General features: G+C 45.5%; 1 protein-coding gene across 2 annotated transcripts; it reads right to left on the bottom strand.

Annotated features, from left to right (window-relative positions):
• Positions 1–139: 139 nt before the first annotated feature.
• AVIL (advillin) lies at positions 140–17,296 on the bottom strand. 2 transcript variants are annotated; one of them, XM_006897557.1, is made up of 19 exons: positions 17,204–17,296; positions 15,282–15,356; positions 14,435–14,631; positions 13,265–13,373; positions 13,065–13,175; positions 12,560–12,762; positions 12,006–12,084; positions 11,808–11,906; positions 10,436–10,589; positions 10,215–10,315; positions 9,586–9,723; positions 9,332–9,490; positions 8,207–8,386; positions 6,407–6,552; positions 6,128–6,272; positions 4,301–4,489; positions 3,566–3,634; positions 1,609–1,734; positions 140–724 (listed from the first exon to the last, which is right to left on the bottom strand). In XM_006897557.1, exons 1-19 carry the CDS (start codon positions 17,267–17,269, stop codon positions 611–613), a joined length of 2,460 nt encoding a protein of 819 aa, XP_006897619.1. In that variant the 5' UTR covers positions 17,270–17,296; the 3' UTR covers positions 140–610. The 2 variants fall into 2 exon arrangements, with proteins under 2 accessions (XP_006897619.1, XP_006897620.1); XM_006897558.1 differs by lacking the exon at positions 17,204–17,296 and adding an exon at positions 2,431–2,447 and having other exon boundaries at positions 611–724; positions 3,562–3,634; positions 15,282–15,353.
• Between the last annotated feature and the right edge of the window lie 3,305 nt (positions 17,297–20,601).

The following is a 20,601-nucleotide window of genomic DNA, read 5'->3' as shown; positions in this document are numbered from 1 at the left end:
AAATTGTAAGGCAGATTTTGACATTCTTTTGCCAAAAAAGGAATTGTGGTGGCCCCATTCTCCAGTAGTGCCACATTTCTCCCAACATAACATCATTATCAGAACAGAAAAACTTCAGGTGGACAAGAACTCCATTTGCTTATCCAGGTATCTTTATTTGAAAAATTAAAAATGCAGTGGCACATACATATCTGGGCATTTGGATTTTGATTTTGCACTGTATATATAAATATCTGATGACTTGTGGGTTAAATAGATTTCAAAATGCTTATCTTAAAGTAAGCTTAGGTCCTGGCACTAAATGAATTATTTTCTAATTAAAATTTTAGTTGTCTTTTGTCTTTTCCAGATTCATGCAGTTTAGTATTTTGAATGAGGCTTTTAACCAGAAGGCTACAAACATCCAAAAACTGAGTGGTTAACATTACAGATACAAAACAACCAAGAAATGCAAGAATGAGAAAAATGGAGAACATGCTGTGATCTGCGCACCTATTGTACCTAAATTAAATAGATGAATGTTAGGCAAAAATTAGTAGATCATTTCTCTCTAGTATTGGCACTATCTGCTTTCTTCTGTGGTCTTGCAAGAGGCATATGTTTTCATGTCTTAGAAAAGCCCCTTTTCTTTCTTCATTTGGAGCTGTTTCCAGCCAGGTAGAGCTGCAAATTGGCCTCTTGTGATACCAAACACAGTAACAAAGTCTTGTTCAGAGAGGTAATTCTAAGAAGGAAAACAAAGTGTCTGGTCAGAGAGAAGACATGGTACCTGTCTATTGGTGAGGAACATGGGGGAGAGGAAGGAGGAAGAGGGAGTACTATTGATCCTTAAAGGAGGAAGAAAACATTTCTCAGAAACTGTATAAGCTTTAAATTATTCATTGGTGAAGGCTTCAGATTGTGGAGTTCCATTTTGGCCATAGAAGAAATTGATGTATTCAGTGCTTTCACTGTCCAAGCTGGCACCAGTATCTTGCCAGAACAACAACAGATGGGTTATGTATTATATATCACTTGAAGACAAGAGATGATTTTACACCTTTACCTGTTGCCCAGAAATTTTCAAATGCAAGATAAGATAGGTTTTTGTTGGAAGAATAAAACTCTAATATTTAATGATAGGAGTATCTTGTGTTTAGATAAATATTATTAAGGTATTTCCTCTGATTTCAAGAAGGCTGTAGTCCAGATACTTAAGAGCTTGTTAGATAAGATGCCCTTTTCAAATCAAGTCACTCAAGGGGAAAAACAATATTGTGAATTTATTCATTTAATGAAAGCTTACTCTGCCAGGTACTGTTAAAGGTGCTAAAACAGTTGAGACTATGATGGTGAACAAGATGTTTAAGATCCGTACTCTTAAGCATTTAGTAGAGAGGAAGATGGCCAGCCAGTGTAAGGGGAGTACAGAGAGACAGTGCTAGAGAGGGCCTCCTGAGGATGGAGTTGTGCTTACATGATGAGAAGGAGCTGGCTGTGTGGTGGCTGAAGAGCTCAGATGGGTGTTGGGTGTCTGTAGGCTGCCACCCCATCCCAGACTCTTTACTGAAATTGGTGCTTTAATCATGAGAGTTCCCCTTACAGCAGACACTTCCTTCAGCCACTCACCTCCTTTTTGGCAGGGTTCACATCCTTTGGCAGCTCCTGACTTTGATTTTTCAAGAGAACTTCTATAGGGTAATATTTTGGCTCCCTGTCATCAGAATTCAGGGAAAGGTTTGTGTTCCTCATGTCCTAGGTAAGAATACAAGCACAGGAGAGGAAAAAAAACCCAAACACCTTAATGCTTGTCTAGTTATATAGTTCTGTATATGCATAATATTTAACATTCCATCTTTTAGAACAGGGGACTATAATAAACCTGGTTGCATATTAGAATCATCTGGGAGCGAAAAAAATTCAGATTTTGGGATATTGCTCAAGAATACTAACTTAGTATATGTAAGATACGGTCTTTTCAATCACTTGCTATGCGTCTGAGAGCTGGACAATAAATAAGGACGACAGGAGAATTGCTGTGGTGTTGGAAAAGAGAATGGAATACACCATGGACTGCCAGATATGTCTTGGAGAATGTGTGACTAGAGTGCTTCTTGAAGGCAAAGATGATAATGCTTAGTTTCACATACATGTTGCTAGGAGAGGCTATTCCTTAAGAGAGGGATGACCCTCAATCAGATGGACTGACATAGTGACTGTAACAGTGGTTCAAGCATTGTGAAGATGGCACAGGACAGGACAGGGCTCAGATCTGTTGTTCATAGGGTCATTATGAGTCATTCAACTTGATGGCACCTAACAACAACCAAAAGGTAAATCTTAGGGGATTTTAAAAAAAAAAACCACCACACTTTTTTTGGGCAGTATAGATATATACCCAGTTTGGCACAAATCTAATTTACATACTAGGATTGCATACCTTCTCTTGACACTTTTACTTGCAGAGACTTTGTTTCCCTCAACTATTAAAATAGAAGTGGTGGTTGTGTATCATCAAGGTGGAACCAACCCATAGCCGATCCTCCAGGGGGTTTTCAGAGGCAGTAACTGCACAGCTGGAGATTGCCCATCCTTATCTCCTGGAGCAGCTGGTGGATTTGAACTGGGTATCTTCAGGATTGCAGCATGAATTCTTAACATTAGGCCACCAGAGCTCCCTATTAAAATAGGGGTAGATGGCCCAAGTTTCTCTGCACTGGTAAAAATGTCATTTGGGTTAAAACTTTATTATTTCAAAAAAGGATCAATAATAAATTTAATCCCTGCTGAATGGCAGGTAAAGAATAAAATTAGGGGTTTTTGTAAACAGCAATTCTGAAAGTTGGCTAAAAAAATGGAAGTTTGCTCTGAGACCTGCTTTTCTATTGATTGAAAAAATCTTTATATCAAAATGGATGACTTAAGAGTAAAGCTAAGAGGGACAAGACAGGGTTTTTCCTATGTGGCATCTGTGGTATTGCTCTTTGTTACTGGATGCCTGTGTGACTGACTTCTCTAAGTACAAACCTGTCTCTGGTGACCTAATGGTAAGAAGCTGTGCTACTATCGCAAAGGCTTGCAGTATGAATCTATCAGCTGCTCTGTGGGAAGAAGGCTGGGTAATCTCTTCCAGTGCAATATACTGCCTCTGAAAACCCACTTGGAGTGTCAACTAAGAGTTGGCTCTACCTTGGTGACACCCACCACCACCACCAACATAGAATAACACAAGTGAATAACAAACAGAAATATCTTTTTTCACAGTTTAAGTGAATAGAAGTCTAAATTCAGGGTACCAGCAGTAGAGGGGAGCTCTCTTTGGACTCTGGAGGAAAGTACTTACCTCTCTCAGCTTTTCTCTGGGTGATCTTGATAGGGCCTGGCATCTGTCTTCCCTCATCTTATTTAGTTTGAACTCTTTTATATCTCAAAAGAGGTCTGACTCAAGATACACCCTACAACTAGTCCTCTCTAGCCAACATAACAAACACTTGTTTCCATATGGGATTATAACCACAGGCATAGAAGTTAGGATTCACAACACGTATTTTGGGGGAATGTAATGAAATTCTTAACATAAACTCACAGAAGTTATTCTTACGATAGCAGCAGCATCTCCCAGCTCTTCTTTTAATTGCTCATATGATTTTCCTGCCTGAGACAAGAGAGAAAACACAAGATGATGTGCTGCTTATAGGAGAGATACATCTCACACCTGATCAGTACACTCAGGAGAAACAAAAATCTGAAACAAAACTGAGCAGCCCCACCCCACACAGAGCAAACTGAAGAAAGAAAATGAAGCAACTAGAAAACAAGTCAGAGAGAAAAATGAAAATGTGCCACTTCTGGTTCTATTCAGGATTGGACAGTGATAAAACATGCATTAAAAAAAATGCCCTCATTTCTCTATTTAAGATTTGAGGAAGAATAGTTGACCAGGAGTTAAAAAAAAATCTTGTGATTATGGGCTGTGACTTTAGATATATAACCTATCTGGCTTAACTTTCTCAATTGTAAAACAGAAACATCACACTTTGCCTGGCTATATCACAGGATTTCTGTAAAGAGCAAAAGATAATGTGTTGGTATGCACTTTATAAACTGTTACTTGTATAAACCACTTATCCTTGATAATGTATGTCTTTTCCAGCTCACTCCTGTAATGGGGGAGAATGAGAAAGTCAAATAGAGGAATAGAAGAAATGAGGTCTCACTCAGCCCTATGTCAGCTACCTCTCCATCCTCTCCTAGTCAGCCATTATTTAGTTCTGAATTGCCTGGGCTCCAGGATTTTCTTTTCCATTCTCTATGTTCTTACACTCCAAATGTGAGGGTCCCATGCCAGGAACCAGCCTGTGAAGATGGGAGGCTCAAATCCCTGTTTAATGATCAGGATTGGAGTGTCAGTGTCTCGGCCACTGGGGTGGGTGTGCAGGTACTCCTGGGCTGTGATAAGGGCTCTCTCCTTCTCTGTGGCGTTGGCCTCAGCCCCAATCCACAAAAACACCTGTAGAGATGGAATAGTTTTCAATATTCTTGTACCAGGGATTTAAATACTAGCTCATACTCAAAATGGCTTCCTCGGTGAGATCTGGTGGCCTAGTGGCAAGAAGGTGTACTGCAATCCCAGAGGTGCATGGTTCAAATCCACCAGATGCTCTGCTGGAGAAAGAGGAACAATCTCCTCCTGTGCCAGTCAGATCTGATTTGATGGTACACACACACACATAAAATAAAAAAAAATGTCTTCCTCCTCCAGCAATTAGCAATTTTAGAAAATGTTCCTAGCCTAGTTTGCTCAGTGGAAAGATTTTTGAACAATCAGCTTAATATTATTTTACTTTTCAATACATCCATGTTCTTCCAAATCTTTATCTGTTCTGAATGCAGCTTAATGTAGTGCAAAACACTTCAGCTTAGTTGTCTCCAAGCATTTCAAGAAGAATACCCCCAAAAGAATGCTTTTTCTTTTTGAATTATGCCTGGATCTCTTGGTGAGTGACATCTATGTATTCCACTAAGGTAGAAACCTGAGGGTCTCCTAGAAGCCCTCCTCCCAGTCCAGTCAGCCGTCAAGGCTGGCCAACTCTCTATTTGTATTTGACAACTCTATCCCCATCCCTTTGTCCCTCCTCCTCATTATTACAGACCCACAGCAGCTCTTGCTTAACTATGGTAATAGCTGATTGACTGGCCTCCTAGTGGACAGTCGTATTATCCCATATCTTCTTCCTGTCCTCCCTTCCCCCTGGAGTTACTGGAGTGAGTTTCCTAAAGCATAATGTGACCCTATTACTCTCGTGCTTTTGGTGAAGTTTTCAGGATAAATTTAAAACTTCCTGTCATGGTTGGTAAGGCTCATACCTACTTCTTTAGCTTCATCTCTAAGTTACTCCTTAACCCCATTGACGTCCCGGTAATATTTCTTAGTGATCTGTATACTGGAATAGTCCATGCCTTGCTTTTACTTGTGCCGTGTCCTTTGTCTGGAATGCCTTCTCCACCTTTGCCTCAAGGAGGCCTGCTCACCCTTTGTTCCGGGGACATTTCCTCCGGGAATTCTCAGCCTCTCCCTAAGCTATGTTGAATTCTCCTGTTTGTGCTCCCCTGGCTCCCTCTCTTGCCGGTTAATCCTGTGGGCAAGGGCTCTTGACCTTGGTGACACCACACTCAGCACAGGCCTGGCACGCTGGGAGTGCACAGAATTGGCTAAACCAAAACGACAGTGCCGCGTGGAGAGCAACTCCCTTCACTCTAGCTGCTCCACAAATGGTCTAGGTCTCCAGACTGCTGTTGGGCCTAAGAGAACAGAATGCATGACGATGGATGGCTGATTTTCCCAGAGCAAGATGAGTATTTCAAACATACCCTGCTCTCTCTGACCCTGGGAAAATGTGAGCTCTTCCTTTGCTCACTGGTGACAAATGTGTGACTATGAACTGTCCAGCACTACACTGTGTTTCATGGGGAAAGATGGGCAGTCTCCTCCCAGGTGACCCATGCGACTTACTGCTGATAACCTGCTGAAGAGTCAGCCATGAGTTGGTTCTGACTCGACTGTACGTAACGACATCACCAACTTTGTGTTTATTCTGGGCTGGGGTATTACACAAAAGCAGTGTTAAGTTTTCTGATTATGTCTTACCTGATCCCAGGTATCCAGGAGCATCACGTCTCCGGGGTTCAGGTCATCCTGGGTGAAGTCTGTGATCTCGGTGACAATGAACCGGCCAGTCTTATTAGAAGATTCAAAGAGACGGGGCTGTACATCTAGGGTTTCCTGCTGCAGCCTGCAATACAATCCGTTTAATTGCTCTAGAAACTAAGTGTCTTAGAAATCATGCTTTTCCAAATGAGAGGAGCATCAGAGTTTGTGTAGTTCTCAGGCCTGGAAGGCAGGGGGAGCCAAGAAGAGCAGGAATACCTTTTGTCATTGGCATAGGGTGCTTTCCCTCCCAGCAGGTCCCAGAACTCCACCGGCTCCTGGCCCTCGGCCACAGTGTTCTCACTGCCGTCACAGAGAACCTCGGCCAGCTCCTTAGCCATTGCCCTCTCGTCCCCGCTAGACCCCTGAATGAGGTGTGGAGAGCAGAGATTGTTAGCCTCACACGATGGATCCCTTCATGTGGCATTAGACATTGTTCAACTAACAGCTCAGAGTGGTTGGGGACCAGCTGCCAAACTGGACACCATGCTAGGAAAGGTCAGCAAAAGAAAGGAAGACCCCAGCAAGATGGACTGACACAGTGACTGCAGCAGTGGACTCAAGTGTGTCAGAGGTTGGCACAGGACAGGACAGGGTTCAGATCTGTTGTTCATGGGATTGCTGTGAGTTGACAACACCTAACAACAACAAGATAGTAAAAAGAGAGGAAGACCATCAACAGGATGGAATGATTCAGTGACTGTAACCTTGGGTTTCAGCATATAAAAGGTGGTGAGGATGGTGCTGAATAGGGCAAGGCTCAGATCTGTGGTTCCTAGGGTCACTATACTGTGAGTTGCAGACTTGCGGACACCTAACAATGACAAAGAAAAACTCATTCTTTTTTTAGTGTACAGTTCTGTGAGTTTTGAAAAATTCTACCAAGACCATCAATTAAGATTTAAGACAATATCCTCACTCTTCACTCCCAAATTGCCTTGTGCTTCTTTCCTATTCCAGCTTCTGGCAACCACTAATCTGTTGTCTGTCACTAATGACTTTACTTTTTTCAGAAAGTAATGTAAATGAAATCACACAATAATAATGTAGCCTTTGAGTCTGGCCTATTTTGCTTAGCAATGCATTTGAGATTCACCCACGTTGTGGGTATTGGTGGCTATTCCCTCCTTATCCCAGGGTAGTAAAAGTATGTCATTGTTTGGATACACCACTGTTTGTTTATCCATTGGCCAACTGGGTTGTTTCTCATTTTTGGAAACTATGATAAAGCTGCTATCAACATTTATATACAGGTTATTGTGTAAAAACAGGGATATATTTCATGTGAGCAAGTTACTCAGGAGTGGGATTTTGGGGTATATGTTTAACTTTTAAAGACCCTGTCAAGGCGATTGATCCTTCTGCATTCCCACTAGCAAAAGATGAGTGTTCTGAGTCTGCATCTTTACTAGCACTTGATACTAATTTTCTTTTAGCCATTCTAGTCAGTGTTTAATAGAACCTCTCTGTGGTTTGAATTTGCATTTCCCTAATGGTTAATGTTGTTGAGCATCTTTTGCATGTTCATTTCTCTATTGTATAACAATTTATGTTTTTCAGAAATGCACATGCAGATAAAAATGTGAATTGACACAAGCATGATTTCCAGTGGTTTGGTTTTGTCTTGTTTAAGTGTACTGCTATAGCCACTAAACTGGTGTGGAAAGATTGACTCACCCAGCTGCCATCCTTTTAGAAGTGTGTGTGTCTCTTGCTGTTTGTGTCTCACTGGAAGATTAATTGTGATGAATGTTGGTGGCCCCTCTGAAGATCCTTTCCCTAAAAGATCCTCCTCTTGTGGAGACTGCCTCAGCCTGCTCTTTAGGACCTTTGACCTTGCTGACATGGGGGTGGGCACGGGGCTGGACCCTGGGGCTGGTCCAAGCACTGGGCCCAGCCTTTTTTAAAAATTGTTTTTATTTTTAAATTTTATTTAAATTTATTATTAATTTCAGTAAAAATTTACAGAGACTTTGGATTTCCATTCATTCATTGTTGAACAGGGCCCAGCCTTCTTACCTTGCCATACCACAGGTAGTGTTCTGCCTGGGTGCGCAGTAGAAAGACATCGTTGGAGTTTAGCGAGGATGCAAAGGCTGGCACTTCCACGGCTTTGGTGTTAGATTTGTCATTTCCCTGAATTTGGAAGAGCCTCACGGGAGGGTCGGGCTCAACATTTCCCTTCCTGGATGTCCCACCCTAGAAAAAGAAGAAAAGCAGTGTCTAGAAATCTAAGGAGAACTATGTGAGTGCTCCTTTGTGGAGAATGTAAGGTTGTTTGACACAGTCTGCCCTTTAAGAGTTTTGAGGCTAATGGAGAGGCCAAACTGAGCTGGAATTATGGTACCAATAATATTAGTTTTCATTCTGAGAACTTTATCCCAGGCTCTGTGACTGGTGATTTACCAACATCAATTGATTGTTCCTCCTAATAACCTATGAAATAGATATTATTATCTTGCAGTATAGATAGCCTTGGTGGCCCAGTGGTAAGGAGTTGCACTGCCAACCCAAAGAACAGTAGTTAGAATCTATCAGCTGCTCTGTGAGACAAATATAGACAGTCTCCTCCTGTGCCATTTACAGCCTCTGAAAACCTACTGGAGGGTCGGCTATGTGTTGATTCTGACTCTGGCAATGGGTTGAGTGGTGCTGAATCCACAGTATAAATAGGGAAACTGAGGCTCAGTAACCTGTCTTTTAAATGACAGGGCTTGGGTTTGACTCCAGGGTTGTGTGGTGTCAAGCATGTGCCTTTCACCAACTGCTTTGTAGTGCTTCAGCCAAGAGTTCATGGAAGAAGTGGGACTTGGGCTGTGTAGATTTGGAAAGCAGAAGGCACATTCTGTTGGGGAGGTGAAGAGGTAGAGCTAATGAGGAGATCGACCTGTCTGGAGCATTAGGAAGTTGAGAGAAATGACTTGCACAGGTAATATTGTTAGATTACAAAAGACCTTGAACGTTAGATGGTTGGGACGTGAAGACTAGGCAAGTGGGATTCACTGAAGTGTGCCAGATTGATTCTCTTCTCCCTCTGTGTCTCTGCGTTTCCCTGCTCTGCTCCTCTCCACTACTGGAGGTTCCTGCTGGCTAAGTATTCTGAGCTTTCTTGTTGAAGGTAGAATTTCACCTGGCGACCCTCACCTCAAAGATAACCAGCTTCCCTTTGAAGATGGTCATGAAGTGGCGTGGCTCCTTCCCCATGGCTACTCGAACCTGCACAGGGGCCCCATCGAACTGCTGATCCACCTCCACGGCCTGGTAGGCTGAGGCTGCCAGCTCATCCTGGGTGGCGTGACGGCCCTGCAGAGTGACAGTGTGGGGTTCCTCTGCCTCCACCCCAGACAAATGGCTGGAGGGGCTTCAGGATCCCAACCCAGGCACCTGGCCAGACCTACTTGCCAGATGTACAAGATGTAATGAGGCTTCCCAGTCACATTATATGTATAGAGAACCAGATAGCAGTCGCCTCCGTAAAAGAAGCCATACCACTGATGCTCTACAGGGACCAGCTCCAGGTTTTCAATCCTCCAGACCTGAGTGTGGAAGCAGACACATTTCCCCAGAAAAGAGGGTCATGTTAGGAAAGACACGTCAAGGGACCTGGGCCATGCTTACAGTCCAGGTGGTGAGGTGTGAACATCCACACAAAGAATCCCTTCCCCCTCTGTTTCTTCTTTTCCATTAGTAAAGCTCAACACATTTGCATGATTTGAATCCCAAGAACTAGAACAAGCCTGTGGCCTGGCCATGAGCATCCCATTACACCTTGGCCTCTGGCTGACTGAGAGATGATTTGAATACCTGCCAGGTGAGTTACTGATAGCACATTTGCCTATCTGCCTTTCACCTTCCTGAAGAATTGTGGGAGGACTGAAGATCTGGGAGCCTCTTCGAGATCATGACCCGGAACCAGAGGTAAGAAGTAAAGCAGGGCAGACCCAGAACCGTCTGCTCCCTTCTCTGTGGCAAGAACCACCGAGTGTACCCAAGCTGCCTGCCTAGAAATTCAAACCACTGGGCTTACCTCAACTTTCCCACTGCCATCATCAAACATTCTCTCCTGGGCAGCCACCTCTGGCTTGTTGTGCAGTACAGTCACGTCAAACTTGTTCTGGACAACTTTGGCTGCAGAGAAGGGGTTGTGAAGGCAATTGGATAAAGTAAAGTGATTTTGCAGCAGTGACACTGGCCTCTCTAGAGCTTCTCAGCAGTGAGAGGGGATCTGGGGGGAGGGGGCAGTCTCACCGATTTTCCCAATGTTGAATGTTTTCCCCAGGCCCATGGTCTGGTCTTTCACTGTCCATTTCTGGAACAGCTGCTTGAACATGGCTGACTCGGCACCGTCGTTGACAGTCTCTATGTTGGTGCTGCTGGGGTAGCCCTTCATCTTGATGAAACTCTGCAGACCCCCCCCCCCAACCCCAGAGAGGAGGGTCGGTTGAGGGATGCACTAGATTCTTTGGATGTTTGGGAGTTCCCCCCAGATGAAATCAGCTGATAGGTTTGCTCCCCTCTGGGATTCAGACAAATTCTGAATCACAGCTGCCTAGGGACCGAATGGAGTGTTTTGGCATCTCTTCAACAACATGCTATGATATGATTATTATAAATACAAGATGTTTTATGAGACCTTCTAGTCTGTCCTCTAGGCACCTACATACCTCACTGACTTTGCATCCCATTACTTTACGCACTGCTTTGTAAGCACATCTTGTTTAGTTTGGCTGTGTGGGCCTGAAGTCTATGATAAATTCTTTGAGGACAAAACCATTAACCTTGATGTATGATATTCAATAATACCCAGTGTGCAGAAGGGTCAGCTGTGAGTCAGTTCTGATGCAAACACACTGAGGAGTAATTATGCAGGTATTGTCCTGAATGCTTTATGAACATTATTTAATCTCACAACAACTTCCTAAGATGAATATTATTATCTCCATATTAGCAATGAGGAAACTTGAGATGAGGGTTTTAAGGAATGAACTCTGGTAGCCTAGAGAGTTGTGCTGCCCAAACCAAAGGCTTAAGGCTGGAATCCACCAGCTGCTCCTCAGAAGAAGCATGTGCAGTTTCCTCGCATGCAATTTACAGACTCTGAAAACCCACTAGAGAGTCAGCTATGAGCTGGTTCTTCTTACTTGATGGCAATGGGTATGAAAACAGTCTTTAGATCACTGATTTGGTTCTTACTTGATGGCAATGGGTATGAAAATAGTCTTTAGATCACTCCTCTGGAAAAGGCAAAATCTGGATTTTAATCCCAGGCTTGGATTATCTGTCTGAAGCCCATATCTACATGGGTTACAAAGCTCTATGTTCAAGCACCTAATAATGGTTCTCTGGACACATGTGGGGGGCTCTGGTGGCCTAATCTGTAGGGAGCTGTGCTGTTAACCGCAGGGTGGTGCCTTCTCTGATGGTTCGAATCCATCAGCTGCTCCCTGAGACAAAGACGGGCAATCTCCTCTCCTCCCATATGCTTTATAGCCTCGGGAAAACCTGCTGGTGATCAGCCATAAGTTAGTTCAGACTTGACAACAGTGAGAGTTGAGAAAGAACGCAAGCGAAGTGTGAGCAACAGAATCTTTGGATACTGTTGCACATGTGGAGTTCCTACCAGGGCTTTGGACATTGCCATCTGTTTCTCAACCTTGGTGGCTCCTTTTCCTTTCCACACGTAGATCTTGGTTCCACTTTGGTCCAGGATGTAGCAATCCTGAAGCATTCAGGAATAAAAGAGGTTACTGCTGTTCCCGGCATTTACTCTGAAGCTAGCCCCAGCTTCCCGAGCTCAGCCCACCTAGGTTCTACTTACATCATGGTTCAGTAATTCTTGGACCAGAGGCCTCGTGGCGACTTCTGTGACAGCCAGCTGCCCAGCTGAGTCTGAGACACTGGAGAAATGATGAGGTTTACTTCATCGCCTATGCTATAAAGTATCTTGTCGACAATTTAAGGGGTGTGTGTATTTCCTGGTTGTGTTTTATTGTGGAGTTTATTCTAAAGATTGACTTCTTACAACAGGAATGACTTGAACTGCAGATGGTAATAGCGGATTGGACTCTAGAGACTTTTGCCCCTTTCTCTTATACAAGCATTATTCCTATCCAATCCCTGGTGTATATGAACCAGAACAAAGGAAAGATCTCCCTAAGAGGTTAGGAGGAGTTGCTAACAATAACAGAAGAGAGCTGCCTCCTTGAGTGGAGCAACACCAAGCCCCTTCTTGGAGCTGCACTGGAAAAGGACTAAGAAGAAAGCTAGATAGTTACACCCAAGATGGGGAGCCAAGCAAAGGTGCCTGCTTTTCTAGGGGACATCATCTTCCTCCCACCCCAGCTTCTAGCCACACAAGGTTTCACTGCTTACTGGTACAACATGATGTTTGATTTCTGTTGCTGATCTATGATCTCATCAGGGATTGCAGGCTTGATAATGGAGCGTCGGCCAAGGGTGTCCTGAAGGACCTTCAGCAACTCTGGGCTGGCTGCCTCCTTGTCTCCCTCAATTACTCCTATTTCAGCACGGCCCCCTCGCTCCCTGTCCCGAATATCCTTTGCCAGGAGCATAGCCTGTAAAAAAGAGCCCACGAGGCATTCAGCTCATTGGGGCTGGGCCCTTATCATCTGATTGCTTTGTAAGGAGCAGACTGGACTCCAGACACAGAAGCTATTCTGATGCTGAAGAGCGCAGGGGTAGTGAGACGCCATGGACCTGGCATGTCTCCAAGACACTCTACTCCAAGACAGGGTCCTTTATGAATCTTAGGGGAAAGCCAGCAGGGAAGGAGGAAGGAAAGGGCATCTGCGAGAGTGCAAACCCCAAGATCAGATTTGAGGGCTGAGGAGAGCATGAAAACTAGAAGTGGCCAAACCTTCAGGCGTTCCTTGCTGTTGCTCTCGGGGCCATTCCATTGGATGATGACTTTTCCGAGGTCCATCAAGAAGACATCACCTCGGTTAAAACTGTCCCAGCTCAACTCCACCTGCAAATGAGGGCTAGGCATTTTCCAGGAGGAATTCTTAGGTGCCCGGTTGGGGGGCCCTGGGCTAGGACAGAGTGGGCAGTACTTACCTCGGTCGCCCTGATATTTCTCTTTCCCTTCACATGCAGCAGCCGCTTCACATCATAGGTGTTGGTCTCTGTATGCTTCATCCCGGTGGCCACACCTCCCTTCTTGTAACTGTGGGACAATCCATTCAGTTATTTATTAAACACCTGCTGTGTGCTCTGTATGGGGGAGACAGCAGTGAGTCACACAGGTGCAGCTCCTGCCCATGAGGGAGACAGACAGCAAATAAATGAGGTACAGCTCCCTTTGCAGAAGTAGACATGGTGACTGACTTTTTGATAGGGTGTTTAGGGAAATCTCTGAAGAAGTGAAATCTAAGCTGAGATCTTAAGATGAGAAAAAGGGTTCTGAAGGGTGAGAGCCTTGGTTACAAACACCTGTGTTTTATTCTAGGAACTGTCTGAGTATCAGTGTTTGAGGGGGGTGGGAGGCCTGAAGGAAGAGCAACAGCCTCATTAATGACACCACAGCTTTAAGGCCCACCCACTGCCTGACCAGCCCCAGCTCCATCTCTGCCCTCACCTCCACACCTTTCACTCTTTTTCAGGAAATGCAGAAAGCAATCCTAAAACAAAGGGGCTGTAACTCCAGGTTCCTTTGTGACCTGATGGCCTAGTGGGTAAGGAGTTGTGATGCCAACTCAAAGTCACACTGTTCAAATCCATCAGCTGCCCTTTGGGAGAAAGGTGGGCAATCTCCTGTGTGATTTGCAGCCTCTGAAAACCCACTAAAGAGTCAGCTATGAGTCAGCAACAAGAGAGTGTGATCTTCCGAGGGGCTCTGTGCCGGGGGCGCATCACAGGTGACTGCAGACGCGATGTTGGCACTGGCCCAGCCTTAGAATTCACAAGTGCATTGGTAGTCCAGTGTCCTCTCTCTTAAAAAAAATCTCAAGTGTAAACATCAAATTCTTCACTAAATCCCTCCGTTCATGGTACATTATCATCTTTGCCCTCTACTACTGCGTCTTTAGGGAGTTTTGGTGGCTTAGTGGTAAGGAGCTGTGCTACCAATCCAAAAGCACGTGGTTCAAATCCACTAGCTGCTTCATGGGAGAAAGATGGGCAATCTCCTCTGGTAGGATTCACTGCCTCTGAAAACCTGCTGGAGGGTCTGTGGGAGTTGGTTCCACCTTGACGGTACACAACAGAAAGTGGCAAGGAGTTACTCACATGATGCCATGCTTGAAGTAGCCACGGAAGGTGTCAGACTCGTGGTCCTGGACTTCTCGGTGCTGCACGGGGCTGCCTCCCAGGTAGTCGTCCAGCTGTGTGGTGTAGATGGCTGCACAGCTCTGCTCATCCTGAGAGGAGTCCTTCCCGATCCAGTAGTGGATGTCCTGGGAGAGCAGACTTCCTGCCCTTCGGGTCTGGGGTGGGACCAAGGAGATCAGGTCGGGGGGCTGACTTGCCTTCCCTTTGCTCCTGGGGAAGTGGCAGCACATGCCTAGGGCCTTGCCATGGGCAGGCTCAGGACCTCGGTCAGTGTGTCCTTTCTGTACAGGGGCTTAAGGTTTTGCAGCCAAAATTCCTCCCTACGTTTGGGGACAGCTTCTTGTTTTCAAAATAAATGAGGAGTAGCAGAGATCTTGTCAGAGTTGGAGGACAAGATTCCTTTCTGCATTTGTTTCTGAGTCACAGGCTCTTCTCTTTTCAGCTGGCATGCATGCTGTGTACACCTGTGTGGCCCTGTCAAATATTAGCCTGGTGGGAGACTGTTCCTCAACTAGAAGGGGCACTTAAGGCCAGAGACAGGCCTAGAACTAACTGATCTGGCCTTTTAGCCCGGGGAGGAAAGGGGCTTGTGGGCTGCCCGGTGAGGTTTAGGCTGAGGGCCCTCACTGCTGCCCTCCAAGGTGATGTCACAAGCCCTGGCCTAAGGACGGCCTTTGATTGCCAAACAGGAGGCTTGTGCTGTGCAACACTGAGGACGAATCAGATGGCAGGGGCCTGGGGACCTTCCCTCACCTGTACGCCCAGGGACTGAGTGAAGCTGGCAAGGATGTGGGGATGTACTCACTGAGAGGACAACGTAGCAGTCCCCCTCGTAGAAGCTGCCGTGAGCACTCAAGGGCACCAGTGCTAACTCCATTTTCTAGAGGATAAGTAAGAAGCGTGTACAGGCTGGGCCCACCCTTGTCCCTTCCCTCCAGCCTCCTCTCCTCTCACATTGTGTGGCCCAGGCTCAGGGAAAGCTTGAGGAGACATTCCTACTGGGAATACAGACTGGCGTCAGTCACAGGATTCCCTTGGCCGCTCCTCAGACTTCTGCAGAGCTCTGCTTATATCACCTTGGGTCCACATTGGGGCCTCTGTCCTGGTTTCCCCTCACTTCTTCCTCCTCCTTCTCCTCCTCATTTTGATATATTGTGGGCAGCCTTGTGAGTCACCTCTGGGCTTTGCAGGGAGAAGAGTTGGATATAAACTAGCAAGTAGAAACATTGACTCTAAGCAGCGACTGCAGTGCCTCCAACACTGTCTCCTAGCTCTGACCAGTGTGTGGCCAAGACACGAAAGCAAGCTGGGATTCGGCAGGGCTATGAGATAGGAGGCTCCAGGCTGAACATCCTCTATTTGGGAACAGTTGGCCCAGCGCCCTGAAGTACCTGTATGTATGGCTTGTCATGGGAAGGCTACTCACATAGCCTCAGATTTCTATTTTCCTTCACCATTTCCAAGAGAAGAAATCTGTAGCATACTTTGTTCTTGTTATGTACCATCAAGTTGGAACCGATTTATTGCTGACCCTCCAGAGGATTTTCAGTGGCTGTAAATTGCACAAGAGGAGAATGCTCATCTTTCTCCTGCAAGGTGGCTTTTGGACTCAAATTATGTGCCTTTGGGTTGGCAGTGAAACTCCTTACCACTAGGCTCAGAGCTAGTTACCATACTAGCCATACTAGCATGTGTATGGCTAGTAGCCATATTAGCGTGTGTTATATATGAAATGTGCATGTTGAGTTTAAAAATACTTACTATGCCATCATTTTTGTTATTACAGCCCCTGGTAGGTTTTTAATAAACTAAGAGTCTTAGGAAACAGAAGTGATCTGGATCTCTACAAGCTCTTAGCATCTATCTGGCTGGGAAGCTATTGGACTCCCTTTAGCTGGGAGCTCTGGTGGTCTAGTGGTAAAAATCTGTGCTGTAATCCCAAACATAGGTGGTTCAAATCCACCTGCCGTTCCACTGGAGAAGGACGGACGGTAGACTCTCATGCTTACTGCTTCTGAAAAGCTGGAGGGTCAGTGATGAGTCGGTTCTGACTCAACATCACAATAATAACAATCAAGAACACTGGAGAAAGGGTCACCGCTGGGTTTTATGCAACAGTAACTGACTGGACTCTAAGGAGGGCCCTGTGTCACGCAGGTGGCGCTGCCCACATGTGGACAGTTCCCAGCTCAGAGCTCAGTCAAGCAAAGGGGCGTGGGCCAGAGGAGAAAGGACGAGCAGCTGCCCACCTCAGCAGCCTCTCTTCCCTCACACACTGCAGGAACTAGTGTGCCCATGAGTGAGCTCTGGCGGCCTAGTGGGTAAGAAGTTGTAACACAAAGACAGGTGGTTAGAATCCAGCAGGATGAGCAATCTCTGGTGCAATTTAGGACTCTGAAAATCAGCTGGAGGAAGCGCTCTGTTTTTCTGACTGAAGCCTCTGAAAGCCTGCTGACCCGCCCCACCCATCCCTCTGGGCCCTTACTGGAAGCACACTCAATGAGCAGATGGCTGGATAAAGGATACGCTTATTTTGTTTGCAGCATGGCTCTGCAGCACTAGGTGCAGTCCCGCCACCTGCCATCTACCTGTTTCTGTCCCCATGAGAGGCCACAGATGGGAAACCTGGCTCTTTGATGCTGCCTCTCACTATTTGGGATCCAGACTGGGCGCCAGGCCCTTCTGCTCCAAACCAAGGGGTGGAGTCTTGGGGCCCTCTCTGCTCACCTCTATTCTCCAGGTGATGATCCCAGGGTCGTTGCCCACAGCTCTGAAGGCACTGCTCAGAGACATGGTGCGGTCTTCTCAGACTGCAACATCACAGGGCAAAAGCGGAGATGACACTTCTCATAGCCTCCATTGACCGAGCTTTCCCAATTCACTTCCCACTCTCTCAGTGATTGTGCCGTGTCCTGTGATGCAGGCCCCCCCACTTCACAAATGATGAGGGAAATGACTTGTCCATGTCCATTTGTTTTGGTTTTTTTTTTAATTTTGTGTGCGTGTACCGTCAAATCAAATCTGACTGGTACAGGAGGATATTGCGCCTCCTTCTCCGGCAGAGCATCTGGTGGATTCGAACCGTGTTCCCCTGGGATTGGTCCATGCTCATTTGTAAGCACTGGGATCCTACCCAGGACTGTTTTCTACTTGTCACTTCCCTCATTAAGAGATCTGCAGTGATTTGTGCATCCGTGATGGTGTGTGAAGCCCTGTGTGGCTGTATTTTACAGGTATGTCATTTAATTCTCTGAAGGTGTGAGCATTCACTTTAGACTAGTAAAGTTCAGAGAGGTTAAGTAACTTACCCTAGGTCTGATTTTTGAAACCTGTGCTTTTAACTACTTCAATGTGTTGTAGTACTTCCTAAACGTTTCTAACTTCAGTGGATCACTAGGAAAGAAAACTTAGTGTGGAGAACAGGGGGCAAAAAAAAAACAAGTTAAAACCCCTTCTTCTCATTACCTCCACTCCAGATTCTCTGCATGCCAGATCCTCTCCACAACGGACTTTGTGACTTATTTGGGCTTACTTTCCATGTTTTTTTTAAAAAGTAAACTGTCCTGAATTTTAAGCTATGCTTTCTTCTCATCATATCACTAACATATTCTCTGTGCTTTGCAAAAAGAAAATGGTAGGGTTGGGTGGGGAAGGTGGGTGTGTCCTGGTGTTGGCTGTGGGCAGATGTCCTCACTAACTCCCAAATGCAGTCCTGGGAGAGCAGGGCTCTGGCTACGTCCCACTGACTGAGGCAGATTTCTCTGTTCAAGAGGCCGCTCAGGGGTCTCCAGTTCCTCTAGACAAGGTGGCAAAATGGTGAGAAAGGAGAAGTGGCTAGAGGCATCTGTGTGAATTGTGACCACAGACTATTTATTAAAGGTGTGTCTTGGGCATGTACACCATCAGGGAGGGGTTGTATATAATGAAAATTCTTGGTTCCTGCTCTCAAGGAATTTGTAATCTGCTGCAAATAAGCATAATGAATGCTAGTTTAGTTTTTCTAAGATAAAGAGGGATTGATGAGCAGTAGTTTTATGTAGATTAAAAAACCCCAAACAACAAAACCACCACCCCTAAACAACACACACCAGCATGCACTAGGTGGATGTTTGCTCTTTGGAAGCACATTGTGTGAGGGGCAGCTGGCCTCACCATTCATGTCCTGAACCTCAGTGGGTGCAGCCAGCTTTGGATGATACGCACCATTATCTAATAAAGACTTTGGCAAAAAAGAAAAACACCAAACAGAAACGAACAATGACAAACACTGAAACGCTTTGTCTACTATTCCAGTCGGACCAAAGCAAAGCAGTGACGCGAAGCACCCAGTATTTGAGGATCTAATTTGATAACTTGTGCTGCCCCACCCTGTGCTGCTTAGAAATGCCAGGGGGGGGAAAATATCCGATTCCACTTTGTGATGGAAGGCCAAGTAAGAAAAGATAATGACTTATGAACTCCATGTTTTGGAGATGAGGAAATGTTCACCCCGTAAAAGCCAAATCAATCTGCATTAGTGTCTCAGAGGCCTGAGTGCCCCTATTTCCCAGTAGGGGCATTTGAAACTGGATAGGTTTCAACTCCCTGGGCCAGGCTTTCTTGAATGCGAGAGGTGGTGAACTCAAGAGAATGGCTACCATGCTGCAACACTCAGAAAATGTGACATCAAAATCCCCGATAGCCAGTCTCTTCCTCCCTCCTTCCCAAATCTTATTTACCCAAAATCTTTAGAAGGGGCTTGCAGACAAGGTAGGGTATAGTTGTGAAATCCCAGGTTGAAAGCCTGTGGTCCTTACGTCTCAGTCATGCATGAACGCCAGGCAGAGGCAACTTCTGCCATGCTCCTCCGTCCCATCCTCCACCCAGAAGACACAAGGCGTGCTGCCCAGCTATTGAAAATGTGCTTTTTGCTCAGTGGTCCCTAGAAAAATTGTCTCTAGATTTGAAGCTTAAAGTTCACAAAACTAGCCACAAACTCCTGGCTCAACTCTTTAAAAGCTTTATCCCTAAAGAGCATCTATTCTTTTCCTTCATTAAAAGATTGCTCTATTCAATCACACTTCTCATAAACCAGACCTTACCTTGCCGTCTCTCCCACCGGTTGTTTCCTGGTGAGTAAAATAGCAGCAGTGCTGAAGAGCCACCACCCCAAAACTCCAAAGCAAGAAGTTCCGGACCCTGCTGCCTCTGATTAGCAATAGCCGCACAAACACTGGGTTATATTTGCTTGTGTTTGCATCTTAACCGCATTTTCCTAGTCCTGGCCAATCACAGCCAATCTAGCCCCAAGCTTGACTTATTCAAACCAGAGGGAAAGCTTTATCTGTTCATATTCAAAGCAGCAAAAAGAGTAGACCTTAAAAGCTCTTTCAACTTCAGGTCCACGCCCTGATAGAATTGATTTTTTAAAAGTGCACAGCCCATCAATAATGCAGGAAAGGAGGTGGGAGGATATGAAATTTGCCATACTGTAGATCTGGATTCATTATGCTGCTGAGGGGAGAGGCAGGGAAGAAACACCCAGGGCATCCAGGTCTCCCTGAAAAGAGAGTGTCATTAGTTCATCCAGTTTTGCCCATGGGGCCATAGCAGTCATACACTGCTATAGGAATATCTGAGCAATTACTATGTGCTGTGCATCATGGTGGCCTCAGAATTACTGGGCTCCTTGTTTGGAGGCATCAGTGGGGGTATAGTCAAGACTCCAAATCTCTTGGTGTGTCTGATTCACCCCAGGTGGTAGGCAACTTGGTTCCTAATGGGAACCAGGAGATCTAGTATAGAAGGATTCCTTTAACCAGAGCCGAGTCTAAAGCAGGTCTCTTAGGTGGATGTAGCAGCTGGATCAGCCAAAGGCTCCATCTGGCTTATCATTACAACCACAAGCAGTTGGGAAGGAAGAAGGGTGGTGCGCAAATGAACAGCAGCATAGTCAAGAGGCAGTGCCCATTCGTGGACAGGTTTTTCAAACCCGCTTTTATTAACTGTAATACAAATATTCCAAAAATATAAACAGACACTTAATGGCGTCCTACATTTCAAGTTTTTGAATACAACAAAATTTATCAAACCATTAATTTGTAACCAAGGTAGTCAGAATCCCATAGCCCAATCACAGTGGGAAG

This window comes from Elephantulus edwardii, unplaced genomic scaffold (genome assembly GCF_000299155.1).
Source record: "Elephantulus edwardii isolate Elephantulus edwardi_28Jun2011 unplaced genomic scaffold, EleEdw1.0 scaffold00212, whole genome shotgun sequence".
Lineage (NCBI taxonomy): Eukaryota > Metazoa > Chordata > Mammalia > Macroscelidea > Macroscelididae > Elephantulus > Elephantulus edwardii.
Note: the sequence above shows the minus strand (reverse complement) of the source record. Positions and strands in the feature narration are given on the sequence as shown.

Coding starts and splice junctions, on each gene's coding strand:
- AVIL (XM_006897557.1), bottom strand. CDS start 17,269: ATGTCTCTGAGCAGTGCCTTCAGAGCTGTGGGCAACGACCCTGGGATC. Junction 9,491..9,585: donor ACATCTTGTACATCTGGCAA/GTAGGTCTGGCC, acceptor GTCACTCTGCAG/GGCCGTCACGCCACCCAGGA. Junction 6,273..6,406: donor CCCTATGCCAATGACAAAAG/GTATTCCTGCTC, acceptor ATTGTATTGCAG/GCTGCAGCAGGAAACCCTAG.